Below are 25,990 nucleotides of genomic sequence, written 5' to 3' on the forward strand. Positions count from 1 at the left end.
TATAAACAAACCTCAACATTTTAATATGTAGAGTTAGTTGCTCCTTTCCCAAGTGTTGCATAGAGTGCTTATTCTTATTCCACTGCTACAACTTGTTACAGCACAATGTGCCAGAAGCGCAAAACCACAGCATCTTAATCAGTTGTGGGTAAATAAGTCAGTGAACACATTCTTCCCTGCATTTTTCTTATGGATTGTCTGGCTGGGAATTTTTGCATGTGAACGTGTTGGTGCATGTGGCAATAAACAACTGACAGAATAAAGATGGGAACATAAAAACCACTTGGGTGTCAGACAATGCCTGTTTCTCCTTAAAGCTTTAAACTACCGTAGAACTACTTAAAGACTCGCATTCACATTAAATGATTGTCATGCTTCCAGCCAACCTCTGCAGATGACTGCTGCCTCTTGCCTGTTTGGAATAATCACTTGAAACTAACTTCTGCTTATTTTTCAATTTCACAAACATGGCAGAAGCTTAACTTATGCAAATCTTTGTAGATATACAATATATTTGCATGACTTTTTTAATTTCCGTTTGACTTCCTCAATGTGAACACCTTATGCCTAACTTACATTGCCAGGACATGAACATTAGAGAGACAAGGTGGGTGAGGTAATATCTTTTATTGGACTAGCTTTTGTTGATAAGAGAGAGACAAGCTTTCGCTCTCCCCAACAGAAGTTGGTCCAGTAAAAGATATTACCTCACCTCTGGGACAGACATAGTTACAGCTGTACTGCATAGGACATGAACATGCAATAACCTATCTCAGTTTGTTTTTATTTGCTGCTTCTCTTTTGATTGATTCATTGAGAACCATAACCTACCTATTTACAGGAAGTTTAAGAGCTGAATGCTGTTTTTTGAGCAGTTTGCGGTTTGTGGTAGCAGTACAGGTTTTGTGCATAGTACCACAAAAAGAAAAGAGAAGCATCAAACTGCCAAAACTATCTATACAATCTGTAGGCAGTGTGCCACTTGCACTGCTGGCCAATCTCTTTGACCCAGCTCCTCCTGTTCATTAAATCTGTCAAATCGTATAAAAAGTAATGGATACCTCTGCGTAAAGGGCATAAATGAGAGCCACCAGAAAACTGCAAAGCGTGCTTATTGCATAATCACATTATTAACCAGTAGGAAACAGAGCACCTGACCTCCTTTCTCACCAGCTTTCCTCAGCACTATATGAGATCAGCAAACGTTCATTAGATTTAGTGCCTAAGAAAACGAAAATTGCTCCTTTCTGCTAGAAGGCAAACTCAGATGAAGTTCTGACTAGTCTGCTAAGCCCTGATATTACAGGTATGGAGAATGTGAGATCATGTGAAATGGTCGGCAACTAAATCTACATCAGTTGTGAGCTTGCTTTTTGCTTTATTTTGAATGCGTGATTGGGGGAAGGGAGCAGACTTGCTCTGCTCTTTTTAACTTGTTCACTGAGGTTGTTAGAAATGCAGCAGTTTGCTCATGGATGAAAACTCATCATGCAAATGAATATGCCTTGTTTTTTTTAATTGATTAATATTATGTTTGTAGAACAGGAGACATTTCAAAGCGCTATTCTGCTTATCTTTGCATTTCCAAACAAACAGGTAATACTGGCAGAGTCATATTAGAAGAATTACAAGACTCAGTAGTGATCAAGATCAGATCTGTTCATAAACAAACACACAGGGGTATACTCCTGTGTATCTGTCTAGTGATCCGGACTTCCAGGGGGAGTTAAATTTCATCTAGCTGAATGATAATAGATTACACACATTTCTACACCTCCTTTGTTGATTTCAGCAGTATTTGAGAGGTTAATGGAGAATCTGTAAATAACTATAATGTATTGTCTAATAAATGCTTATGGTGAAACTCCAAGTAGAGTGTGGACACAGTAGATTGTGTGAATGATGCTTTTTAAAATGTCAAGACTGATGTCCATCGAAATGACCTTGTTGTGAGCAAACACTGACTCTCAGAAAGGAGAGCACCTGACATTGCTCCAGGACAAATAAGCACTTGACTGCTGAGAGATAAGAACACTTTGGGCTTGGCTACACTTGAGAGTTACAGCGCAGTAAAGGAGCTCCAAGCACCCTAGCTCACTGCCAGTCCACAGTGGCAAGACAAGTAGAGCGCTCTGACTCCACGGCTACAGCGCTGCTGGTACTCCACCTTGGCGAGAGGAATAACGTTTGTTGCGCCTTGGCTACAGCGCCCAGGCAGCCGTGTGAATGAGGTGGTGTTGTGTTACTGAGCTCTGCTCGGCCTCTGGAAACATCCCATAATCCCCTTAAGTCAAGTGGCCACTCCTGTCATTGTTTTGAACTTGCTTACGAATTCGACTATGGCAGTGGTCCCCAACCTTTTTCGTCTGGCGGGTGCCAGATAACAAGCCATGGAGGACTGTGGTGGTGGACGAGCATCTGCCAAAATTCTGCTGACAAGCGGCAACGTTAATAGGCATCGCTGCTGACAAGCTGCGTCATCCAGAGGTGTTGCTGCCCAAATGCTACCGATTTTCAACGGCATTTCAGCAGCAATGCTTCTGGATGCTGCTGCTTGTTGGCGGCATTTCGGCGGATGCTTGTCCGCTGGTCAGTATGTGGGTGCACTTGGACGCCCCGGCGGGCACCATGGCGCCTGCGGGCACCGCGTTGGGGACCCCTGGGCTATGGCCTTTGAAAGCTCCATTTCTGACAGCCGGCTCCGAGACAAAGCAACCATTACTGTGGAATGCTGTGTGTGTGTGAGAGAGAGAGAGAGAGAGAGAGAGAGAGGCAGGCAGGGTGGGGTCTGCTGCTGTCTGAGCTTACAAGACAGCATGCTGACATGCTCTCAGTCCTCCAAAAACCCACTCTCTCTCCCCCCACATGCACACAACACACTCCCTGTCACACTCCCCCCACCCCTCCCTTTTTAAAAGCACGTTGCAGTCACTTGCATGCTGGGATAGCTGCCCATAATGCACCACTCCTAATGCTGCTGCAAATGTGGCCACGCCAGTGCACTTGAAGTGTCAATGTGGACAGATTGCACCGCTTTCCCTACTGTGCTCTACAAAGGCTCATTTAACTCAAAGCACTCTACATCTGCAAGTGTAGCCATGCCCTTTGTTGCTGGGTCACTTGTGTGTCCAAGCACAGTTATGTTTTAAGAGATTGTGTGTGTGCGCGCATATGTGAGAGACAGATACTTACATACAAACCTTAATCCAGTAGTGGCGGGGAGGGAGAGGAATGTCCTGCTACAATGATGGGTTTATGTGCTGTAAGCAGAAGGAATTGTGTTTGGGCCAGAGTTCCTGGAAAAAGTAAGTCTGTCTTTCACTTCATTTTAGACTTAAATTGGTAGCAACAAAAGAGGCCACTATGGAGTCCCAAAAAGACTAAATCAGAAGGTGGACTGTGACCCAACTACTGCTTAAATGATTGAGCAGATTTCTAGAGAGAGAGGGCTTGAAATATCAGATACATCACACAGCATCTGGCTTCCAAAACAAATGGCTTAGCTTGCAAGTAAGAATACCAGGAGAGTTATTTTCTGTTTGTTGGCTTCAGTTTGACCGGAAAAGGGCCAGCACACTAACTCTAATTAGAAAAGGCCCTTCACTGTTTCCTGACACAGGACTTATCTGCATGCTCCTGAGCCAGCTGCAGTGCTTGGGTGATTCGTAAATTGTTTACAACTGGCTCCAAGAATGTGCCAGAGATCCAAACTATGCCAAAATTCTTCCACTGTTAGACAAAGACACTGCTCACCCCAAAGATTGAAGCTAAGCAATGACCAGTTCTTTGTTTTCAAATACAATAGTAGCTATTTATCCTGATGACATAGACACTATGAAGAACTTCCAAGTTCTATGACCAAAAAGCTTTCAGGATGCAGTGTAAATTATAAACTACTTGTCTTAATACTTCATTAGTGAGTTTAAAGCAAAGGCCCTGGTACCAGGAAGCTAATCTAGCTAAGCCTCTCACTGAGTGACCTTAGCCAATTCACTTGTCCTCCTTGTCTCAATTAACCCAGATGGAAAATTGAATTAAAAGGGAAGATTGACCTGAAAACCAGCTACTCTGGTATAGACTAGGTCTTTCTGGATAAAATAAGCTGAAAGCCTGATAACACTGGCATCGTTTCTGTGTAAGTATAGTTATCCTAGGACTGCAGAATTTTGATGTTGATCTCCAAAGACCAACCTAAATTCACTGACTCCTTAAGGAATATCCACTAGTGAATTAGCCCTTTGAACTGAGATCTGAATTATATAGAAAATAGGAGTATAGATGTTGAAGTAATGATGATTTTCATCAGTTATACTTCTGAAAGACCAGCCACTGCATGGAATGGAGATGTGCTCAAGCAACTGACTTTCTTTACCTTTTCTTTCTGTTCCCCATCACCCCCCAAAACCCTAAATCCTCTGAGATTGATTAAATTACAGTGGAAACAGTGCTGCATTTTTGGTTTATTGCAGATGGAATTTAGTTTGATCTGAAATAGTATCATAGCATACAGCAGTCCTTGTAGTGCCACTTGATTGGAACTCAGGAGACAGCAGTCCTATTCCCACCTCTGTCATAGTCTTGCTGCGTCATCTCTTTCAACCAGCTTCCCCATCTTTAAAATAGAGATAATACTTCCCTTCTTTGTAAAGCATTTTGAGATCTAATGTACTATACATGAGCTACTTTGTACTATCAGGTGTTTGTACAGTGCCTAGCACAATGGGACTCTGATCCTGCCTAGATCTGTGTGCTGCTACTTTGCAGATGCATCATTTTCATTGTGTACAGTGCAAAATATGAGACTGTTGTCCTTCAGAAGTGGTGAAGTCATTTAACAAAAGAGCTAATGTGATCATTGGATGTTATAAATGGGAATCTTGAGTAGGAGTAGGGAGGTTATGGTACCTCTGTATTTGGCACTGATGAGACCACTACTGTGTCCAATCTTCGTGTCCACAATTCAGGAAGGATATTGATAAATTGGTGAGCATTCAGAGAAGAGCCATGAGATTGATTAAAGGATTGGAAGCTTGCCTTATAGTGATGGACTCCAGCTTAGTTTAAGGAAGAGAAAGTTATGGGCAACTTGTTCATAGTCTTTAAATACCTACATGAAGAACCGAAATTTGCTCTTCGTTCTAGCAGACGTAGATACAATAAAGAGAGATGTCCTAGTTCAAACAGGAATTAATTCAGGGAAGTTCCATGGCCTGTGTTATACAGGAAGCCAGGCTACATGATCACAATGGTCCCTTCTGGGTTCATAATCTATGAATTTGTGCAATAGTTCTTAAGTTATAGTGAGAGAATAATTTTGGTGTCTGTGTATGTTCTTATTTTGGCTCCCCTCGTAAAATCTGTGCCTGATCCCTTGACTTGCAGCATGCTAAACAAACTGTATCTAGAAGAGTGTCTGCTTATGTATGTAAGCCTGCTTCAACAGACTGTGATAAACAGACAGGAATAAACCATTGTGGTTGCTGACAGATATTGTTAGTGGGGTAGTGTGACAAGACCAGTGGTGGTAACTTTCAGTTTAATTGAAACTGAAAGAAGATCTGAAGAGTTTCCAGAAATTACTCTGGGTACTCTCCTGCAGAGCTCCATATCCACCGGCAATTTACATTAGTGACCTTTGTAGTTTATTGCTTCTGATGTCTTGAAACGATGTGCAGGAGTTATACTCAAACGGAGAACTCTGACTGAAAGTGCTATCAAATTTCTCTTTGCTGCTTATTAGCAATGTGTACCATAAGGTTTCAGACTAGCTTGCACATCCTTGATGCAAGGGGTATATTTAAGTATGTTTAAGAAATGCCCCACCATGCCACACACTCACTTGTGTGATGAGGAAGTTAAGGTTGCCGGTGCATATTTGTGGAGCATGCGTGTTACCTTCCAAGAATGGGAGTTAAAGTTTAGAACCCAGGAAATTCAAAGATAAAGTAACATTTCTCAGACAAGGCCCTGTTCTCTATCATGGGCTCCTTTAATATGATGATTTGACAAATGCTCAATGCATTAGGTGCCAGACTCTGCACTCTGTGAAGTTATTGCTTCACAGTAACAATCAAGCTCAATAGTAAAGCCCTAACTATTGTTACTAGGCCAGTATTGGGTATTGTTCCCTTTTGTCTGTTTAATTTCATCCTTCTTTTTTTTTTTTGCCTGATTTTACCTGTTGTCCATAAAGAAAACTTTCAGGAGATATTATCAAAGTCCTTAAACACATACACCATCTTTCTGAGGTGCCAGTTATACTAATACTTTCAGGAATCTGAAGTCAAAAGATATTAATTCTTGAAAAATTAGTACTAAATCAATAGGAGAAACCCGTAGCTTGTATTAACTTTGGTACCAAATATAATACCTGTTACACCTCTGTTATACTACCTGCACTGCAGTTACTGTAGCTGGTGGTGTTAGTTTTGTCTGTCTGTCTATTTGTTTGTTTGTTTTTAAAGTTGGCTACAGAGGGCCTTATTTTCAACAGTGGGAATGCAATTACGTGTCCTTACGTACGTGCCCAAAGACCAGGCTTTTACAGACAAAATGATCAGTAAACGGTTATACACTGAAACTTAAATTCTCAGTCTGCATGTGCAAATGCATTTGTATGTACAGACCAGGTTCCCTTTTCTTCATTCGTTCATTACACATGGCTATACTCCTCTGGAACATGTACATTTTTATCATAGTTCACAAATAGGGAGTAAATATGAGTTTGAAGTCTGTGGCTGTTCCTTTTGAAAGTCTGAGGTTCCTTAAGTCTTCTGAGCTTTATTACACCTTCCATTGCCCTATTGGCCTCTAATTTTGGCCATTTTCTTTGTTAGAATAGGACTGGATTGAACTCTCTTCAAAATCCTTTAATGCTGCTCCTTAATTGGCCAGAGGGATAATTTAACTATAGTAACACTGTGTAACAGAATCCAGTCAAGGGAATTACACTGTTTGCCTGCTAATGAGAGAACTGTCAAAACCTGTTTTTGAGAAGGGGATATTTACACAGTTTTACTGATTTACGTGCACTCTGGGGTTAGTTAGAAAGTTAAATGAATGTTTATGTAGCCTATTTGTAAACTGAAGATGTTTCAATTGACAGCCAAGTGGGAACTGAGAATTTTCAGAATGATCAGAAATGGAACAACAAATGGTGCAGTTATCAGAGTTAAATCCACATAGAAGTGCCGGGGAGAGAGCAGCACTTCGCTGTGGCTGGCTTAGGGCATGGCTACACTTGCAGATGTAAAGCGCTGGGAGTTAAACCAGCCTTCGGAGACCGCAGCAGGGAGAACGCTGCCATGTGTTTACGCTGTCAGCTGCAAGTGCACTGGCGTGGCCACATTAGCAGTTCTTGCAATGCCACAAAGAACAGTGCATTATGGTAGCTATCCCAGTGTGCAAGTGGCTGCAATGTGCTTTTCAATGGGGGAGGGGGTGGAGTGTGACAGGGAGTGCGTTGTGTGTATGTGGGGGGAGAGTGTGTGTTTTGGGGAGCTGAGTGTGTGTCAGCATGCTGTCTAGTATGTTCAGACAGCAGCAGACCCCTCCCCCTTCACACCCACAACAGTAGCATTCCACACTAATGGTTTGCTTTGTCTCGGAGCAGATAAGCATGCTGGCTATCAGAAATGGAGCTTTGAAAGGGAATATCCGCATGCCTTCAGCCGATTTCAAAACAATGAGAAGAGTAGCTACTTGAATCATGGGATCTTTCCAATCACAGCGCAGTAATGCAACACCTATCCACACTGACAGCTGGGTGTTTCAGGCTGGGGAAAGCAAGCTTTATGCTTCTTGTGGAGGGGGATTACCAGGAGTGCTCCAGCTGCAGACTCCAGGCACTTTACGTGCCTTGCCAGTGTGGACATGTCAGGGAGTTAGGGCACCGGGGGCTGCTTTAATGTACTCTAACTTGCAAGTGTAACCAAGTGTAACCAAGCCCTAAAGTAATGTCTTGCCTTGAGGATAGGTAAGGGAAAACAGATCCACTTCTAGGCAGCCAGTTAAAATATAATCCCCATGTCTGAGAATCAGGCTCTTTGGAGCACAATATGCAATTGGCTTGCTGGTCTGTTTTTAGTTCCTAGTGGACAAGTGACTACATCTCAATAATTGGAAAAAATATTGGTCTCAAAGGCTAAGGATTGAATGGGCTGTGGAGATTTCTGCTACATCTGTCTCAGACAGCATAACCAGCCTGTGGAGATATGGATAATTCAGTACAGACTCTCTCTGACTTACACAAGCGTTCTGTTCTGGAATGCCTTGCGTAACTCGAATTTTGCATAAGTTGGAAACGTGTCTCTGACCATTACGCAAAAAAAAACCCCTCTCCTATTTCTAGCTTACGGAACTTTTTCCGTAAGCTCAGATTTGCATACATCAGGTTTGCGTAACTCGGGGAGCGTCTGTATCGTTCAACCCACGTATACATACAGGCTGGAGTTATGTGTTTAATATTTTTTTTAATTTTACATTTCAGGTAAGCTGAAAGATCTTGGGAACTTGGTTCTTCGACCCTTTGGCCTGTCGACAGAAAATTTCCAGGTCAAACAGGATTCCTCAACTGGCTCATACTCCATCAACTTTGTTCAAAATCCAAACAATAACAACAGATAGCATGAGCTAGGCCTGCTCCTATTAAAAAGCTGGCTTTCAAGCTTTGTGACACCATGCTTGCAACTACCAGTCAAAGGGTTCAGCAATCATTTAACATGTAAAATCACTTTATCCAAATGAAAATAGATTTGAGGGTATTCGTTTCCACTTTGGTGAAATGTTTAAAATATGGATGGAAAAAAACAAGTCATTTGATTTCCCTTTTGCAGCGACAGCTTTATGCCCAGAGTAGTTTTTTTTTCAAGTTCATTATTTGTCTTCCCTAATAAGGAAGTTGGTTACCCTGGCCCATTCACTCTCATGCGAACAACATCAGTCTAGCAAGCAATCAGTTGGATCAAAATGCTCATATGCCTGTAAACCAAATTACAGGTGTGTCCAATGGGTGTCTTGTGGTGGTAGTAAATCTATCAGAAGTGCATCTCTCCACTCAGCCAGTAAGTGTGACAAGTAGTGGCCGTGGAAGCAAGCTGACCTCTGTGGTATAATTTATCTTCATTGTAATAAAGGCTTGATGTTTCTGTTGGGCTGATTTGTGACTTTTGTCCTATATTTTGGCCTCTCACCAGAGGTAACCTTCGAATGATATCATTTTTAAATGAATATAAACATAAGTAACCTACAAGTAAGAGAGCAGATTTACAAGAGACTGGCTTAAAAAAAAATTGCAAGGCTTTTAACCTTAACATTGTCTTATTATAGAGTTTATATCATTAATTTTTTCTTGGGCACCCTGGCACCAGAGGTTCTCTACTTTATCTTGATACGCTTGGGAGACTATTTGGAAGCTACTTGCAAACTGCCTTAATATTTTTGGTGTGTTAACTTTTACTATGAGGTCAGTAAAATTCACCTGCCTGGTTCAATACATGTTGTAGGTTTCACAAAGTAGCTTTCTGGTGCTAGGATAATGAGATGCAAATATCTGTGATGTTAAAGTAGGGTTACCAGGTAGCAACTGTGGAAAAAATGGGACAAAGGTTGGGAGGTAATAGGCGCCTATATAAGAAAAAGTCCCAAAAACCGGGACTGTCCCTTTAAAAATGGGACATCCGGTCACCTTATGTTAAAGTGATTGCAGGAAGGTCTTCAAGCTGTACTAGAGTCTCTGAACCTAGGAAAGGTTTAAAATATCTCTGCAGATGTACTGTTCAAATATTCTGGGCTTTGAATTGGGATGGGGTTGTGGCATTTTTGCTAGCTTGTAGCTAAGCATGTTTTTTTTCTGTTTTGGCCCAGTTTTATAATAGTAAGGCCAAAACCTTACAGAAAGGATGCAGCTTTTGAATTACCATTGATTTGAAAATATCACTTATTTAAAATATTAAATTAAAATTGAGCAATAGCTATTTACTTATTTTCAGTTCTGTCCTTTAACTTATTCCTGAAACTTGTTAGCTGCGTGCACTTGACTTCAGCTTCCTGTCACCATAGATTTCTTTAGTACTCGCATATCTTGAGCCCCATTTCCAGTGACGTGGGAAGGGGGCAGTCCCTCAAGCTTTAACTTATTCCTGAAACTTGTTAGCTGCGTGCACTTGACTTCAGCTTCCTGTCACCATAGATTTCTTTAGTACTCGCATATCTTGAGCCCCATTTCCAGTGACATGTGGGAAGGGGGCAGTCCCTCAAGCTATTTCCTACCTTTTATTGTTGGGTTTTTAAATGCTGCTGATTTCCTTGTGTTTGAGAAGATTTGCATTTTGCTTAGCTATTTATAAAAGTTGTCCTGCTGCCATGCAAGGTTCAGGGGCTAGTTTTGACTCTGGCTACCTGGTACATGCTGTCCATATAGCACCTGTTGAAAACTACCTCACAGCTGCAGCGAATGTGTATGAAATCCATGCGGACCAAGCTGGCCATAGAAAAGGCCCTGGTTCACATTGAGGCCTGTGCGGACTTGAAGTTCTTGTGCATAATTAAAATGTCACTTAACTAAACAACAGGAAACAGCCGCTAGGATTTCCATGTGTTTAGACATTAGTCAAGAATTGCACTAGTGGAATGGGGGTTTATTTCTCACAGCAGGCTCAGTCCTCTGCCCGGTCTCTTTTAGGTGCAGCAGAGGTGGAGGAGCTCTGAAGGGGCTGGTTGATCCTGGTGTAATTGAGAGCAGCCATAAGCCTGCTTTTAACTATAACTTGGCTGCAATCGCCCCAGAGAGCTGTTTGCCAGGGTTTCAGGGATGTCAGAACCTGCTATGCTGGTTTTGTCACCTGGAGATTCCTCTGCTAGTTGTGTAAACAAGATTGACAGCCTCTTTGCACGAGCAGAGCAATGCAAAGAGGATGGGATGGGATTGAGGTTTGCACCCCGAGGCTTCAGTCTACTACCACTTTAGAGAGAAAAATAACAAACCTTCTGTAAATATAAAGTAGACTTTTAAACTGGAGCATCCCAAACTGATTCTGGACATTTGAAATTTTACTTTTTTCTTGACCGGCTGATTAATCAACAAATAACACACTGGTGCTCGCAAATGTACATCAGATGTGTAAAGGCACAGTCAGTGATTTAACAGCCTGATGCCTTGTCTTACAAACTATTTAAGGGGTAGATTTCTTTCTGCATTATATTCCTGCTTCAGATTTTTACAGGGTGGCAAATATTTTACATGCATGAGGGGAAATTACTTACTTTACAGAACAAAGGTTAAAAAACAAAACTTGAATGACTACCTTATACTACTGGTTTTGTTTTTTTGCAAATGCACAGTCATCATGAACTTGTGGAACATGGAATAAGCTTAAAAATGTAAGTTGCAGTATGTAGGTATTTAAATAACTTCCACAAAGGACTGGAAATGTGAAGCATGAAAGAATGAAATCAAGTTTGTTGGACAAGACCTATTTTCCATAAAACCATTAATTATAGTCCTGTCCTTTAATGCTATATTGATGGAATCCCCTATCAGCTTTTCCATTATTTTAGCCTGGCATCAATCCCAGACAACTGGCCTATACTTACTGGGGTCATCCCATTTGTTCTTTTTGAATATTGGCACAGCATTAGGGCTCTTCCAATCTTCTGAAATTTCGCTGGTATGCAAAGATCTATTAAAAATTTACATCTGCGGGCCAGAAATCTCCTCAGCCAACTCTTTTAAGACTCCTGCTTGCAAGTTATCAGGCCTGCTCATTTTAAAAATGTTTAGCCCTGGTAGATGATGATTTTATCCACCTGAGTACCAATGGACTGGAAAGTACTTAATCATCCTTATGGGATATAAAAACATCGTCCTACTTCTTTCTAAATACAGAACAGAAATTTATTGAATACTTCTGCCTTTTTAATTTTAACATCCCTTGCTATACCTGGGCTTCTACCATTTATAGAATTTCTTTTGTCCCTAACATACTTCTTGTCCTTAACCCTGCCAGCTATGGATTTTTTTTCCCCAGAGATCTTTAGCTTCTCACCTTATCAGTTTTCTATAGTTTGCAACTTCTCATTTACATTTCTCTCTATTCTCCCCCTTGCTTTCATTTCTTATATATTGCTTTTTTATTTCTAATTGCTGCTGTTACCACTGGAGCAGGATGGGCTTTTAGCCCAAGTTACCCTCTTTCTTGATTGTGAATTTATAGCTTTTTCAATTTACTCTTTCCAATCAATTTTGTTCATAATTTTTGAAAAAAAATTCCCTTTTGAAGCAGTGGGTGGGCCGGGTCCACTGGTTGCTGATATTGAATATAATGAGGATCATTCGGGTTTAGATGCATTAATCACTGGACTGGAAGTTGGTAGCTGCCCTTTTTCTATCATAACGAGGTCTAAAATAGTTACCTGCAGTTTCACTCAGGTGCAATATTTTGTGTTAGAAAATTATTTAAAATGTGACAAAGTTGGGCATTTTACTACTGCCTGCATGACACCTCCTCATGCATCTGCCAAAATTGAAGTTCCCCCATAACACAATTTTTCTCTCCACCCATTAGAGAAATGTTTCAATAGTAATTCGTCCTGGTTGTTGGTTTTAATCTATGGTCTGTAACAGGTCACAACCACTACTTCTTCTGGATCTTTGTCGTCACATGTTGCTACACCTACAATCAAAATGCTGTGGCTCAAGTTATTGATAACTAAATAAAATTAACTGTATTAATGTAGTGCCACCCTCCCCTTCTAACCTAGAACAAGCTCTATAACTATTGATTTTAATATTCCAGTCATGTGACTTGTCCATCCAAGTTTGAGTAGTGCCAATTATATTAACTTCCTTCTCATCAGTGAGAATTTCCATTTCCTCTTGCTTGTTATCAGGCTCTTAGCATAGGTATATAAGAAACTAAAAATTTTTTGTCACTTCACATTTCTTTCCCACATCAGTTGAGTTTGTTTTACAGTATGCTGAGTTTGAGCTGAATTTGTCGTCTTAGCTCCCTTCCCTTGTAGGGCTAGTTAATGGCTGCCTGGCTGCTCCTGCTAGTCTCCAACTGAGATGATTAACTCCCCTTCACCCATCTCCAAGATGCAAGCTGTCCCATTCATACACCCTCCCCTCCCACTGGAATGTGTCCCCATGTTCCTCAAAACCTTCAGCTTCACGCCAGTTGCACAGTCAGTGGTTCCCCTCCAGTATATTCTGCCTTTCATAGGCAGGAAGAATCTCCCAGATCACTTGGACTTTCCTCCTCTTAAATTCTCTTTCAAGACAACGTCTGTAATCTATCATTTGTGTGCTTCTATGTGATGATGCATCATTAGTTCTAATATGTATCATCACCTGTGGAGACTTGCCAGCTGAGTACATGATCCTGCCCAATCTTGCATTTACATCTCAAATTTTTGCTCCATGAAGACAGCACACCATTCTGTGTGGGGCTGATGATTGATACTGTACTGAAAGGCACATGGGGCATTCTAAATTAATGTGATAGTTAATCTTTGGAGGGGCTTTAAGCACTATGTGAGTTCTTTTGAGAAATACTCTGCAATCCCATTTAGCCATGGGAAAAGGCACCATTTGACAAGCCTTCTGTACACTCCGGAGACAACTGTGCAAAAAGCTCTATCGCAGGCTGTACAGCACTTTAAATTGGAATGAACACATTTTGATAAAGAGCACCCTCCATTGTAGTTTAATGTAGAAAACCAGAGGGACTCTCAGTGTCTTCAACAGTTCCCTCTCCTAATCCCTCATCCTGTAGCACCAGGTTGTGCAGCCCAAGATGGGAGAGAATTCCAACCTAGTGAACCATATCTCCCAGCCAACCCCGGCACAAAATGATTGTCTATTTATCATACTGAGATTAACAGTCTGACTGCTTGCTCCCTTTGCCTCCTTCAGGCTGCAAACATGGGGGCCTGGCTCAGTCCTCTTCTCCAGTTCTGGTTCCTTCATGCCTCCCAGAGTCTTGACAAAGGTATAGAGGGAGGAGATGCATTTAACTGGGTCCTTCTCACTTATGAACAGTTCTAGTAAACAAGAGAACAGTGATGCTGCCCCCCTCTCTTCCATTCCATATTCTTACCTCCTTTCTCTCCCCTGATGGAGTGGGACTGCCCTATTCAAACTCCTCCTGTCTTGCTGAGGCTCCAATGCAAGATGAGGTACATTTACAGGCTGCAGACAGTGTGACTGTCTCCAGCTGTCTGAGTGCTGCAGTATTTCCCCTCACACAAAAGGTAAGTACTGAGCCCTGAATCTTTACACCAACACTCCCACCTGACTGCCCTAATGCAGGGCACCCCTTAGTGTTTCAAAGCCCAGCTTGTGAAACAGCTTTCCACCAGCCTCCCCCCAGCCCCTTGCCCTTTTTACCCTACTACCCACTGCCCCTTCAGCAGTGGTTCTCAACTTATTAATATGCAGCCCACAATTTGTTACCTGGGCCACAGGTTGAGAACCACAGCAGGCCCCCAACCCCATACCACTATGCCCAGTGCCCCCAGCCTGGAGACTCCTCCATACAGTGGAGCCAGGAACAGAGCCCTGGTGGCAGAGAACCCAGACCCTGTTGTGCAGAGCCAGCCAGCAGCCCAGATCCCAGACCGTGAGGTGTGGGGGCTGGGCGGCAGCCTCAAAGCTAGACCCTGTTGTGTGGGGCCACGTGGCAGGCCCGGCCCAACCCTGACCCTTGCTGTGTGGGGTGGGCAGCGGCCCCGATTCTGGATGCTGCTGTGCGGGGCTGGATAGTGGTCCAGATGCTGCAGCGCGGCAGCCCTAACCCTGACCACTGCTGTGTGGGGCCAGCAGGTAACCCTGATCCTAGTGTGTGGGTCCAGGTGGCAGTTCAGGCCCTGGACCCCGCTGCCGTTTAGCATGCAGCTGGGTTGCTTTCTGAGCACCTGTGTGCCACAGGGCCCAGCCTGCATCACAGGCTGTACCACCCTGTCCTGATGAAATGGCTCAGGCAGCACTCCACTAAAGCCAATACTCAGCTGCTGTAAATCAGCAGAGCTCTACTGACCAATGAAACTGGGAATTTGCACCATCTGAAGATCTGGCTATTAGACTCTGGACACTGTGCTAAGGGACAGGCAGCTTAGCTGTACTTCCATCATACACCGGTGGCTGATAATTAATCTACATTAGTGAAGCACCACTGCATGAAGCAGGTGCTAGAAGCAGCATCCACATTTCAGAGGTAAGGAAACAGAGGCACAAAGGCTTAGAGCCTTAAAAATACCTGCCTATCTGCCTGTTATGTGACAAGTCTGCCATTAAGGTACTTGAAAGGTTCTGTCTCTTGCTGGATATCTCTCCCCATGTTGAGTTGTGCAGCTGGTGTGTGGGTGTTCTGCTCCCCCTCTACCTCCAGCCCTCCTGCTATTGGGGCTGGCAAGTAACAGGTGTTAGGCATGCTCAGAGCACACCTCTGGAAATGGGCCCAGTGGATGGTGAGATTGTCAATCACGTGAGGGGGAATGCCTGGCTGCTGCAGTGCCTTGGAGGATTTGACTGGAGCTGTGGCTCTGAGCAGTTTGTTAGCTGTGAGCTTGGCCTCAACATTTAACCAGAATTGCAAATACCAACTCCTGGGGCCATTGGTGCCAACCAAGTTAGACAGCAGTTGAGCAACAGCTTTGAAAATGTGAGCTCTGAGGGTTTAGATCCCCAACTCCAGGCAAGGGTTCTTGCCTGAGATTAAGTGGAGGGAGGTGCCTGCCTCAGCCCTGTCAGCCAGGTGCACCAGGTCAGCTGTTTAGGTGCCCACACCCATCTGCTCTTGCTGTGGCATTTCATTCCTGGCTAGTTTAGGCAGCTGCCCCACCATCTGAAAATCCCTTTTATAGGTGCTTAATTATCCCCCTCCAATGTATGGGGAGACTGGTCATTTAGCTTGGGGCTGGAAATTGCACTGAGTGACAGACAACCTAACCAGTTATATGTTGCAACAGTGAGTGGCGCAACACCTCACCACCTTTAATGATCTAGGCCTATGAGATTAAGGGCCTGATTCTCCTCTCATAGGATAGTAAATCAGGAGTAACTATTGCCATCAGTTTCTCACTGGTTGAGGTGAGCTCTGGGTCCAAAGCATTCTGCCCAGACTGCATGGCATGATCAGACAGAATAGACCTTCCATGAGGTTTTTCTAATTAGCTCTAACATAACAATACAGGAAGGAAAACTGCTAGCGTACACGTTCCCAAGCTCTTAATTAGCTACACCAGCCTTAAGAGATTGTTCTGATAACTGAGTTTGATTGCTGGCTTCTGCAGCTGAGAACCAATTACATTAAAGTGCTAACTTTTGAACAGTAGGTGAAATTAGCGCAGGTTTATTTAATGTGCAGCATTAATACATGGGTCATTCAACTGCTTTGCATCGGTTTTGGAATAAGCCCAACACTGACTTCCTTGTTCATGTTTAATTATTTTTTATGTGTACAGCCCTCTACTCCAAAGGGTATGATTGCTAGGGAGTATCTTTTTCAGCTCCTACTATGACCAGCTGTGGGTTTGTCAAGGAAACAGCTTGGAAAGCAAGGAAATTGTCAGGCTCTAGGCTTGTGGGGCTTTAAGCCATCAGAGTTTTTACAGCCCATCTTGACAAAGCAAAACCTGTGTATTAAACATTTTAAAACAGCTGTAAATTATTACTCTCACTTCTAATTGTGTGTGGTTGGTGGGTAATCTTTCCAACTGACCATTTTCAGTGGAGACTCAACATTGGAAATCCATACAACAGTTTTCTTTCACTCTAGCTGTCAGCTTTCTAAATTCTCCAAGGAGCCGACATGTACCTTGAAATAGGTTTACCTTTCTTAGCTCCACTAAGACTATTAATCCAGTCTGTTCCTGGGCAGGGCTAGAAAACCAGATTTCATTTTGTACCACTTGCTGTCTGCATCATGGTGAGTTCTTCAGCCCTTCTTTAGGGGACTGGATTGACTAACAGTCTCATATAAATGGGATTCGCAGACTAAGACTGTGACTCATTAGCAGCCTACTGCAGTACAAGAAGCCTTTTCAGCTCCTCAGCATTAACCATGGTGGCTGATCTGATATAAATATGTACACATTGTTCAAGGACTTTTGTGCTAAGCAGCTTCTGGTATTAGAATGTAAAATGCCATGTGTCCTTTAGCTAGAGCCTTGGATGGAGGAAGATGTGTTGCATCCTGCTGTAGCACTAGTAGTATAACACAGTAGCTTCAGACTGACTCATCAATCAACTGAGAGGGCAGCAAAGGTGGGATTCTAGTCAATTCAGGGGCCTGTGGCCTGGTCGCTGGTTTGTGATTAGCTGCTAGAAAAGCTTTCTGAATGTACAGCATCTAGGCCTATTTCATTCCCAGACTTCTGCTGGCCACTACCTCGTGTCAAAAAGTCCACCAAAAGCAGAGAGAGAGGGAGTGAGTGTGTGCATGTGTACGTACGCACAGGGAGGGTGGGGAGGTTTGCATTCTATTTATCTAAATGCTTTCTCAGTGTAGCTTTTTCCAGTGCATCATCTTTTAGACCTAGGGCATGGGTTACAAATGTCCAACCAGTCTCATTTCAGTGTGGGGATTTTAGATTCTGGCATTTCTCTCCACATGGGTTCAGTTAGCTGTAGAAGAGAGGTTGCAAGTTCCCAGTGACCACTATACACAATACAAATGTATCCTTCTGTCCCAAAACACTTACTACAAGCAGCATCCCCTTCCCTATCCCACTGCAACTCACAGATCAGAACTTGTCCCTGGGGTAGTAGCACAGTCACTGAGCCAAGACACTGCTGGTAACGGATGGTTTCTGATGTGATCTTACATTTCCAGTGAAACTGCATCATTTTGAGATCAAAGCACAGTGGCCCAATATACAGTCCTTTAGTCTGTGCCATTCCTCTTTCCTGTGTGAACCCATGAGTAACAGCACCAGCTGAGCAATGTTGGTATTGCTAATGTCTTGCATTCACCTTAATTGTGCGTGGATTCTTCCCTGCTTGTTTCCCTGCTCATTGCTTGGGGCCGAGCCCTGGCATTTAACAAAAAGTGGGCACAGCTGCAGCAAGGTATCAGTAAGTAGTTAGCTGCATTTTGAAAATCAAGTTCCTGAACCCTTGCCTGGAGTCAGAGGCCTTAGCTGAAGAGTAGAATTTCAGAACGGCCACCATTAATCCTTGGCTTTGAAAATTCATCCTAATTTCAGAATCACTAAAACCTAAAAGACATATATGGTCCCTGTTACAAATTCAAATTGCTCCCTTTGCAAATTCCACTGCCTGTGTTTCAAGATAGGCTGTGAGTCTGCAGCATAAGCAAAGACAAAGGGCACTGAAACACCAGGGCATGGGATAGAGGCATGCAGAAAGGAGTTATAAACTGGGTTGCAGACACCACTTACGGTATTATAGCTGCCAGCGCTCTGACTAAAAGAGGAAATGAGTTTGTTCCTTTGTCTTGTGACACACAGCATGCTGTATCTCTACGTCCACTTCCTTTCAAGAGTCATTATTACACAGTCTTCTTGCATGAAGAGATAAGTGAAGTGACTGACAAGTCCATTTGAAAACAACTTTAGGGAGGACAAGCAAGCAAGAAAAAAAACACAGAGGGAGTGGCAGTTAATATGAAAATTCACATTGGCCTGTTGATATTCCAGCAGCTGCTTGCAGAGCTGCTAACACTGCTATGTAATTTTGTTGACGTTCTCAGTTTCCTTGCACGCACAAACACTTAGCATTTGTCAGTGTGTGTATTTCTCTGCCACCCAACTGAGGATGAAGAGAGAAAAGATGGTTTGTGGAAAAAATGGCCCAAATTCTCCTCTGCAATAGGACTGCTCTATGCAAAGCAGCCCTAAAGCTGCCATAACCAACAATGGGCTATTCACCTCAATCAGGGGAAAACATGGTCCTCCAAAAGTAAAGAACAGGCATAATAGCTGCTATCCCCTGCAGCAGGAGAGGAGGGCATGGCTGAGGGAAAGCGGGCATGGAAATGGCTTTCATGTATTTCAGCAATCACCAGGCTGACCACTCCATCGGGTCATCAGGAGCCAGACTGTTTGCCTATGCTGGGGAACTAACCAGAGTTGGTATGTCTGCACTTGGAGATAGGGATGCAATTCCCAGGTTGAGAAGACAAACTTGCACTAGTTCTGATAAGCTAGTACACTGAAAAATAGTGTAGCTGTGGTGGTTGGAGGGGCTAGCTGCCCTGACTGTACTCATCCAAGACACTGCGCACACATGCAGATGGCTAGCAGTGCTGGAACTAACCCAGCCCAGATCACAGAGCACAAAGGTAATGTAAAGCCACCTTTGTACCTCCTCCCTCCTCTGTGAGTTTCTTGGAGGCATCTCAGGGTACAGATGAAGATTTCTAGAATGCAATTCTGGTACTGCAGTGTTTACTAGATGATCTCTAATCATGGGTGTATGGAGGTCATCCAATATTCTCTTGACTTTTACCATAGTCCCTCTCTTTCTATAACTCCTCCTGCATGACTGAAGGCTGGCCTTGATGGAATCCATTTCCCTCTTTCCCTCAGTGGAAATTGTACCCCTTTATACCTGCTTCCCACTATTTACCTGGCAAGTGCTTATAAAATCTTCCTGCATCATGAAGGAGCTGTGACACATGCTTAATGAGAGCAGAGTAGTATCATCCAGTTGATGCTTCCAGTGAGCAATAAAGAAGAGTCTACATGACAGCATCATTGGTAGGGATGGTGTTACTTTTATGCCTTCATTATAGTGCTACCATAGTGAGGCTTAATCAGTATCATACCTATAGAACTCTGCAAAATATAGTTAATTACTCTCATGGGTTCCATGGCCATGTCTCCACAGTGAGGAGCTATAAAGCCAATGTCATGAAGTTATTAGTGACCAATTACATTTTAGCATGATTTCGTCTCTCCACTGATAATGAGAGAAATGAGAGAAAACCACGACAGGAGAAAACCTAATGAGAGAAAACCACGACAGGAGAGCCTGCTGCAAGAATGAATGACTAATGGAAGAAGAAAGATGGGAGTTCCTATAATCAAAACAGGAGTAGAAAATGGAACATTTATAAAACGTACAGAAAAAGCGCATGCCCTATTTCTGCTCCACACAAGAGACTCGAGAAGAGATATGATGCACTTCACAGTTATACTGGACCAAAAATGTCTGAATAGCATGGAAGATAGATCAAAGGTAGTTGTCACAACAGACTCGGTGCATCTGCACAATCATTTAACTCCAGCAAATTAGTTTTAATACTTCAGAAAGGTATTTGGCTAAGATCAACTGTGCAATACAGTTAAGTCACTTCAGACAAATTGTACACCATTGAAAGAGGAAAATGCTTAGTCACTAACATGCTCAATAAATGTTTCCAAATAGCTTTCTTATCTACTTTATATTTGATTAACCTAGACACAAATAAAAGACGTGCTAGTTTTTCCTAAGTATGGAAGATTTCATTTGCAGGAATTGAGAGCATTTTTTTCTTTTACCAGACAGTGCAGCTTTATAGATTCTGGAATTTGAGGAGATATGCAACAATTTGACCCTGCTTTGACCCAATGCTACAAATGCTGTGCTTTTTTTTTAAAGCGAATTACCCATCATGGCATAACCAGTTCTCCTCCTTCAGGGAAAATTATGAGATAATGCAACTCAATGTGGGGAGTTTCCTACCTAAATGGAGAAAGATTCCATAACCCTTACCTGCAACAGATGGATTTGCCTGAAGCTGTTAATATCACAAGAAACCAGTGATTGAATAGCATACAGAGCTTGTTTTTCAAAGGCCTCAGTTCTTTCCTGTGTTCCAGCTGCCTTGTGCAACACCGTCAGAACAAAGTGGTACCAAAGACAGCATTAGCTGGTCACCAGACAATTTCTCACTCCACAGGGGGATTCGTGGGTGGCACAGAGCTCTTATGCCACTCCCTATTGCTATGGCCAATGCAGGGGGTATAGCCACTGTGTCCTTCAGCTGCAGCAATCCCCACCTGCCATGGTGTGCCTCCATCGTGAGTTGTATCCAGTGCTCCTTGACTGCAGCCATGGATTACAGTCATGTTTTCTTTGTCTCTGCCTCTTCATGGTGCACAGTAGCTTTTGTCATTGTCTATGTGGGGCTTTTGCTATTTCTTGTGGAAAACATCCAACCGGTCAAGGAAGATTTAACATGAACCAGCCACTATGGGCCAACCTCACGGTTGGACAGCGTTAGTCAAGTAGGAATTTAGGCTGGAGGATGCAGATCAGCATCCTCACTTTAATTCAGAAAATGTAACAGACGTAAGATGTAATCAAAACTTGCTGGTTTCAGAAAGGAAAAGGAAATATAAAGAAAAGTACAGCATAGAAATGTTGTTCCACATCATTTCCCTTCAACAAGTGCTGAAAAAAAAATCAAGGCTTTATTTGAATAAATGTTACACAACATTCTTTAACATTTACCTCTGAGCAAACCTTAAAAGTGAATAATTCCCCCCCCCCTCATTCAAGTCTACAAAATGAAGGAGGCATAGTGACCATTCAATATACAGACAAAAAGGTAGCATGGAGCAAAGCTTAAATATTAAGCAACTAAAGCCAAAAAGTGAAAAGCAATACATTACTGTACTTCTCAGTCATTAAAATATCCCTGACAGTTTCACTTCAAAATGAAAATCTGGTTTCAAACAAAATGGCTGCACTACTTTCCATGAAAATAAACTCATTTTTATGAGCAAATACAGTTTGCCACCTTGTCTATTTTTTAAGCTTTCTATTTGCTTAATTTACCCATATTCTCCAATGCAGAGATCTGCATTTCTCTCAAACTATAATGTTCTGTATACTCCAACTGATGTGTGCTAGTGCTCCTGCAGGAGAGGCAGTAAGAGCACTGGTTAAGAGTCAGATGTCATATAAGCAGGCACTACTGGCTTCCACACACAACGTCAATCATTTCAATCCCAGCATGGAATAACCCTGCTATTACAGTCCTGGACCTTTTTCCTGAGCAGAAACTGTTTTGTGCCATGTTGTCTGGTGTGGTTTTGTGTTTTGTTTTCACATGGATAAAAGTGACTCCCCCAGTGGGGATGAGACCCCCATCTACTTGTAATACAATCAGGGTTTGGTCTCCAGAGGTAAAAGGCTAGCACATTAACTCACTGCACCCTGTCCCCCTCTCTCTCTATGTCTACACTACCACCTAGGAGTGTGATCCCAACTTGCCTACACATTCTTGCATGAGGTGTCCCTAAGCTACCGTGAGTATAAATAGGAGGGTAGCTGTGGTAGCACAGGTAGCTGCAGTGGCGGCATGGCTTAGCTCTGCTGAATACAAACCTGCTTGAGACTGGTGGGTACATTCTAGGCCCCACTAAGCTATGGCTCTGCTGCTGGTACCCAGGCTACTGCGGCTACACTGCTATTTATACTCACGCTAGCTCCATGAGAATTAGCACATGTATGTGTACAGAAACTGGGGATCACACACCTAGCTCATGGTGCAGATGTAACCGAAGAGTGAGATGCTTTAATTTATAATACATCTTGGTCATATTTCGGGCAGTGGAGCAGGACCAGACTGCTGACCTCTGCTTTGACTACATTAGAAAGGAAGAGTACTGCAGAACAATAATTACTATTCTCTATTTTTAAAAAAATCTGCAGCTTATTATGAAAAGTAGCACAATTTGAATCTACTGTACAACAGCAATGTGCAGCTAAAATAGTTTTTTAAAGAAATAGGTGCTATGGTTTCGGTTTCTGGTTTTATAAATAAATTATGACGTTACCACTAATCAAACGAAAGTAACTACTAAATCTCTAATATCGAACTGCCTTTGACTATATGTACCACCAATATATCTTTCCTGGGTGTGGATTATTGTTTCCTCTGCTCTGCTAAAAATATGGATTTGTTACCAAATACCAAAGCAACGAGGAAAAAATATACATCTATGGTCACCATGATTTGAAATCAAAGGTTACTTAATTCGTGATCTATGCACACAGGTTATGAAACCATATTTGTGCCTTTGGAAACCAGAGACTTTTGGAGAAGGTGCTCTCTTTGCAGATAACCTGTAGAAAGATATTTTACATTCCCTGATAAGATCAGAATATTTGTAAATAGGAAAAGAGTTTAGTACAAGCCTTTGCATTTCCATCGAAAGAGGAACTTGTACTGCATTAGATCTTTAGATTATGTGCACATTTTCATTTCTCCAAAATAAATATTTACTCTCCCAAGTCAGGCATCCAGTGAGTCCCCTTCTATCATTAAGAACAGCACAGGAAACCATATTGTCAAGAAAACGTGCACACAATATTAAAACAATCAGTGGCAAATAAATTAACAAGCCAATATTCTAGCAGTATGGTCAACATTCACTAGCTTCAGCTGAAATAACTATTACTAAACATCTTTTGGAGAAAGGAAGAAAGAGGATCAAAGATTTGGCCTTCTAATTTTGATTTAATGGTATCCAAAGAAGTTTAGGCAACGCAAATCGAGCAGGGGGCTGGACACTTAAGTTCCCCTCCAGCCCGACATTTCTATGATTCTGTTAAATCAACTACCATTAGAACCACTAATGGAAACTCTTGCTGTACTAGCTGCCTGCACGAGCTCTATTCTGGGCTGGAAGGGGGAGGGGTCGGGAAAACAATGACCTGGCAAACAACTGCTATCCTATCTTAGCAGTATCCATTCTTGAATCCCGTCCTGCTATAGCATCACAAGCAAATCGAAATGACTATGCTGTCAGAGATGTAGCCCTTCTTCATACGTTTCCAACAATCCTCAATTCCCAAAGTGTTACATCAGCATAAGAATAGAACAACCATTTTCATGGGAGAAGATTTTTCCCATAAATTACAGATACATGGAGTTACTGTTGTCATCCTGCCCATCACCTCTCTTGGAAACATTGGTCTCATTTAACAAGACTGTTCATATTTTACAATACAGCTGCTTTCAGACATGCTTTAGATCACAGGTTATAGCTCTGCTAACACCCATACTAAATACTAACTAAGCCTTGGAGAATGGAAAATGCAGTACTAAAGCTAAGAATCAAAACAAAAGTTCAAAAGTTACAGTCATCTTTCCAGGCAATTGGCTCCATCACTGGGGCCTGTCAAACATATTGATTAGACCGTCACATTAAAAAAAAAAATTATTCGCAGTGATTCTTCATACTAATAATTCAAGTGGTTCCTTGCATGAACACTTCATATAGTCTCTCCCCATCTCATGCGTCATTTATTGCAAAAAAGTTTTATAAAATATTTCCTAACATCTTTTTAAATTTCAAAGGAAATGTACAATAGATACAGGTGCCCCAATAGGATTAGTGAGGGTGGTTTTGTTTAACCATTCACCCTGCCCTTTCTTCCCTCTGTTTAAAATTTCAGAGGAAAAATATGACAATTCAGTCTCAAATGTTTGTCATTCCTGATGAGCTGGTGTTCCTCGTGGCAGTGTGGTGAGGTTCCATAAAAACAGCAGGTGCCTAGTGTCTCTGAGCTGAAAAGGGGAGAGAAAGGGAAAATAGTTAAGCTTCTTCCAGAGTATTGCATATGTGGCAAGCAGAATCTGAGGTGGTCAGAACAGTTATTGTTTCATCTGTTACATTTGGTGCATTCCACAGTAAGAGAAGCCAGGAGGTGGAGGGCGGTCTTAAAATTGTTATACAACATATGCAAGTGAACAGATCCCTCATCTGTTTGGAGTTAAAAGCCCAAGCCACCTGCCCAGCCCATTTTAAATCTCACCCACTTTCAACATCAAGCATTAATTTAAATTTTCAGAGAAGCTTAGGGGTTATTAATCAAATGGGAATGATTAATATACAATGCCTTTGGGACCATGTATAACTCACTGATATATAACTCAGAAGTGTCAACACATTTGTACTTGGCTACAGAGAACCTGAAAGCATGCAATGGAGCAGCAAAAATAAAGCTACCGAACATGTTGCCTTTCAGCAACCACTTGGTTCACATTCTGCAGTTGCCCCACGACACACAGATGAAAATGGCAACTGAACAGAAGCAATCCAAGCAATAAACAGTTCTTCTACAACACCATCGCCAGTAGCTATGCACTTAGAATATTACAAAGTTTCACTGTTATTAGTATAGGTGCACCTGCCATTTAGGTCTAGTTAGGAAAGCGAAGGAGGTTCCAACAAAACCTGCCCAGTTGTGCTGGCTCTTTTTACAATGCTGCTGGAGCTTGCTCAGGCCACGTCCAGACTACCCGCCGTATCGGCGGGTTAAAATCGATTGCTCGGGGATCGATATATCGCGTCTAATCTAGACGTGATATATCGATCCCCGAGCGCGCTTATATCGATTCCGGAACTCCATCAACCCCAACGGAGTTCCGGAATCGACAGGGAGAGCCGCGAACATCGATCCTGCGCGGTGTGGACGGGTGAGTAATCCGATCTTAGATATTCGACTTCAGCTACATTATTCACGTAGCTGAAGTTGCGTATCTAAGATTGATTTCCCCCCCGTAGTGTGGACGTGGCCTCAGACTAGAATTGCTTTAGATAGCTATACATATGTTTTCCACTCCCTCCGACACAATGCCATAAACAATACATCCTGATTAACAGAAAAGACCATGGGTGGGCCTAAGGCCTGAGGCTGTTGCTGAAAAGAAGTAACTTCAGAGAAGAGAGGAGAAGGAAAGCTTGAGATATTACTTGATACATAGGAGGTAGAATGAGAAGAGAGGGATGAAAAACAGAAGAATAATGATCTGACATAGGAGTGGGCAAGGGGTATATACTAAGGAACTTCTCAGTTTGAAGGTGCTTACTGTGCCTGGAAAGTTGACTTGAATAGTAGCATAAGGGTTTGAAAAACAGCTCATTTTATGTCCTTTGCTCTGCAGTAAAGGGAAGTCAGATGGAGTGGGAATTTGGGAGTGATTGGACACAAAGGTGAGGAAGCGAGGAGCAAATTATGAGGCTTAAT

At 42.5% G+C, this 25,990-nt stretch overlaps 2 protein-coding genes across 6 annotated transcripts in view; one reads left to right on the top strand and one right to left on the bottom strand.

The window, feature by feature from the left end:
* TTC1 (tetratricopeptide repeat domain 1) overlaps window positions 1-9,157 on the top strand; it is a 46,186-nt gene extending 37,029 nt beyond the window's left edge. The window contains exon 8 of one of the 2 annotated variants that reach the window (XM_030572213.1): window positions 8,489-9,157. In XM_030572213.1, the coding sequence (XP_030428073.1) occupies window positions 8,489-8,625 (137 nt within the window). In that variant the 3' untranslated portion in view covers window positions 8,626-9,157. Of the gene's footprint in view, window positions 1-1,540; window positions 1,636-8,488 lie in introns of those variants that run through there. The other variant, XM_030572214.1, reaches the window with a different exon arrangement.
* Window positions 9,158-21,398: 12,241 nt separating this feature from the next.
* Window positions 21,399-25,990, bottom strand: part of PWWP2A (PWWP domain containing 2A) — a 42,988-nt gene continuing 38,396 nt past the window's right edge. For 2 of the 4 annotated variants that reach the window (XM_030571531.1, XM_030571530.1), the window contains one exon: window positions 21,399-24,527. In XM_030571531.1, coding sequence (XP_030427391.1) covers window positions 24,514-24,527 — 14 coding nt within the window. In that variant the 3' untranslated portion in view covers window positions 21,399-24,513. The remainder of the gene's footprint in view (window positions 24,528-25,990) is intronic. The other 2 variants (XM_030571526.1, XR_004001495.1) reach the window with 2 other exon arrangements.

Source organism: Gopherus evgoodei, chromosome 8 (assembly GCF_007399415.2).
Source record: "Gopherus evgoodei ecotype Sinaloan lineage chromosome 8, rGopEvg1_v1.p, whole genome shotgun sequence".
NCBI classification, from domain to species: Eukaryota; Metazoa; Chordata; order Testudines; family Testudinidae; genus Gopherus; species Gopherus evgoodei.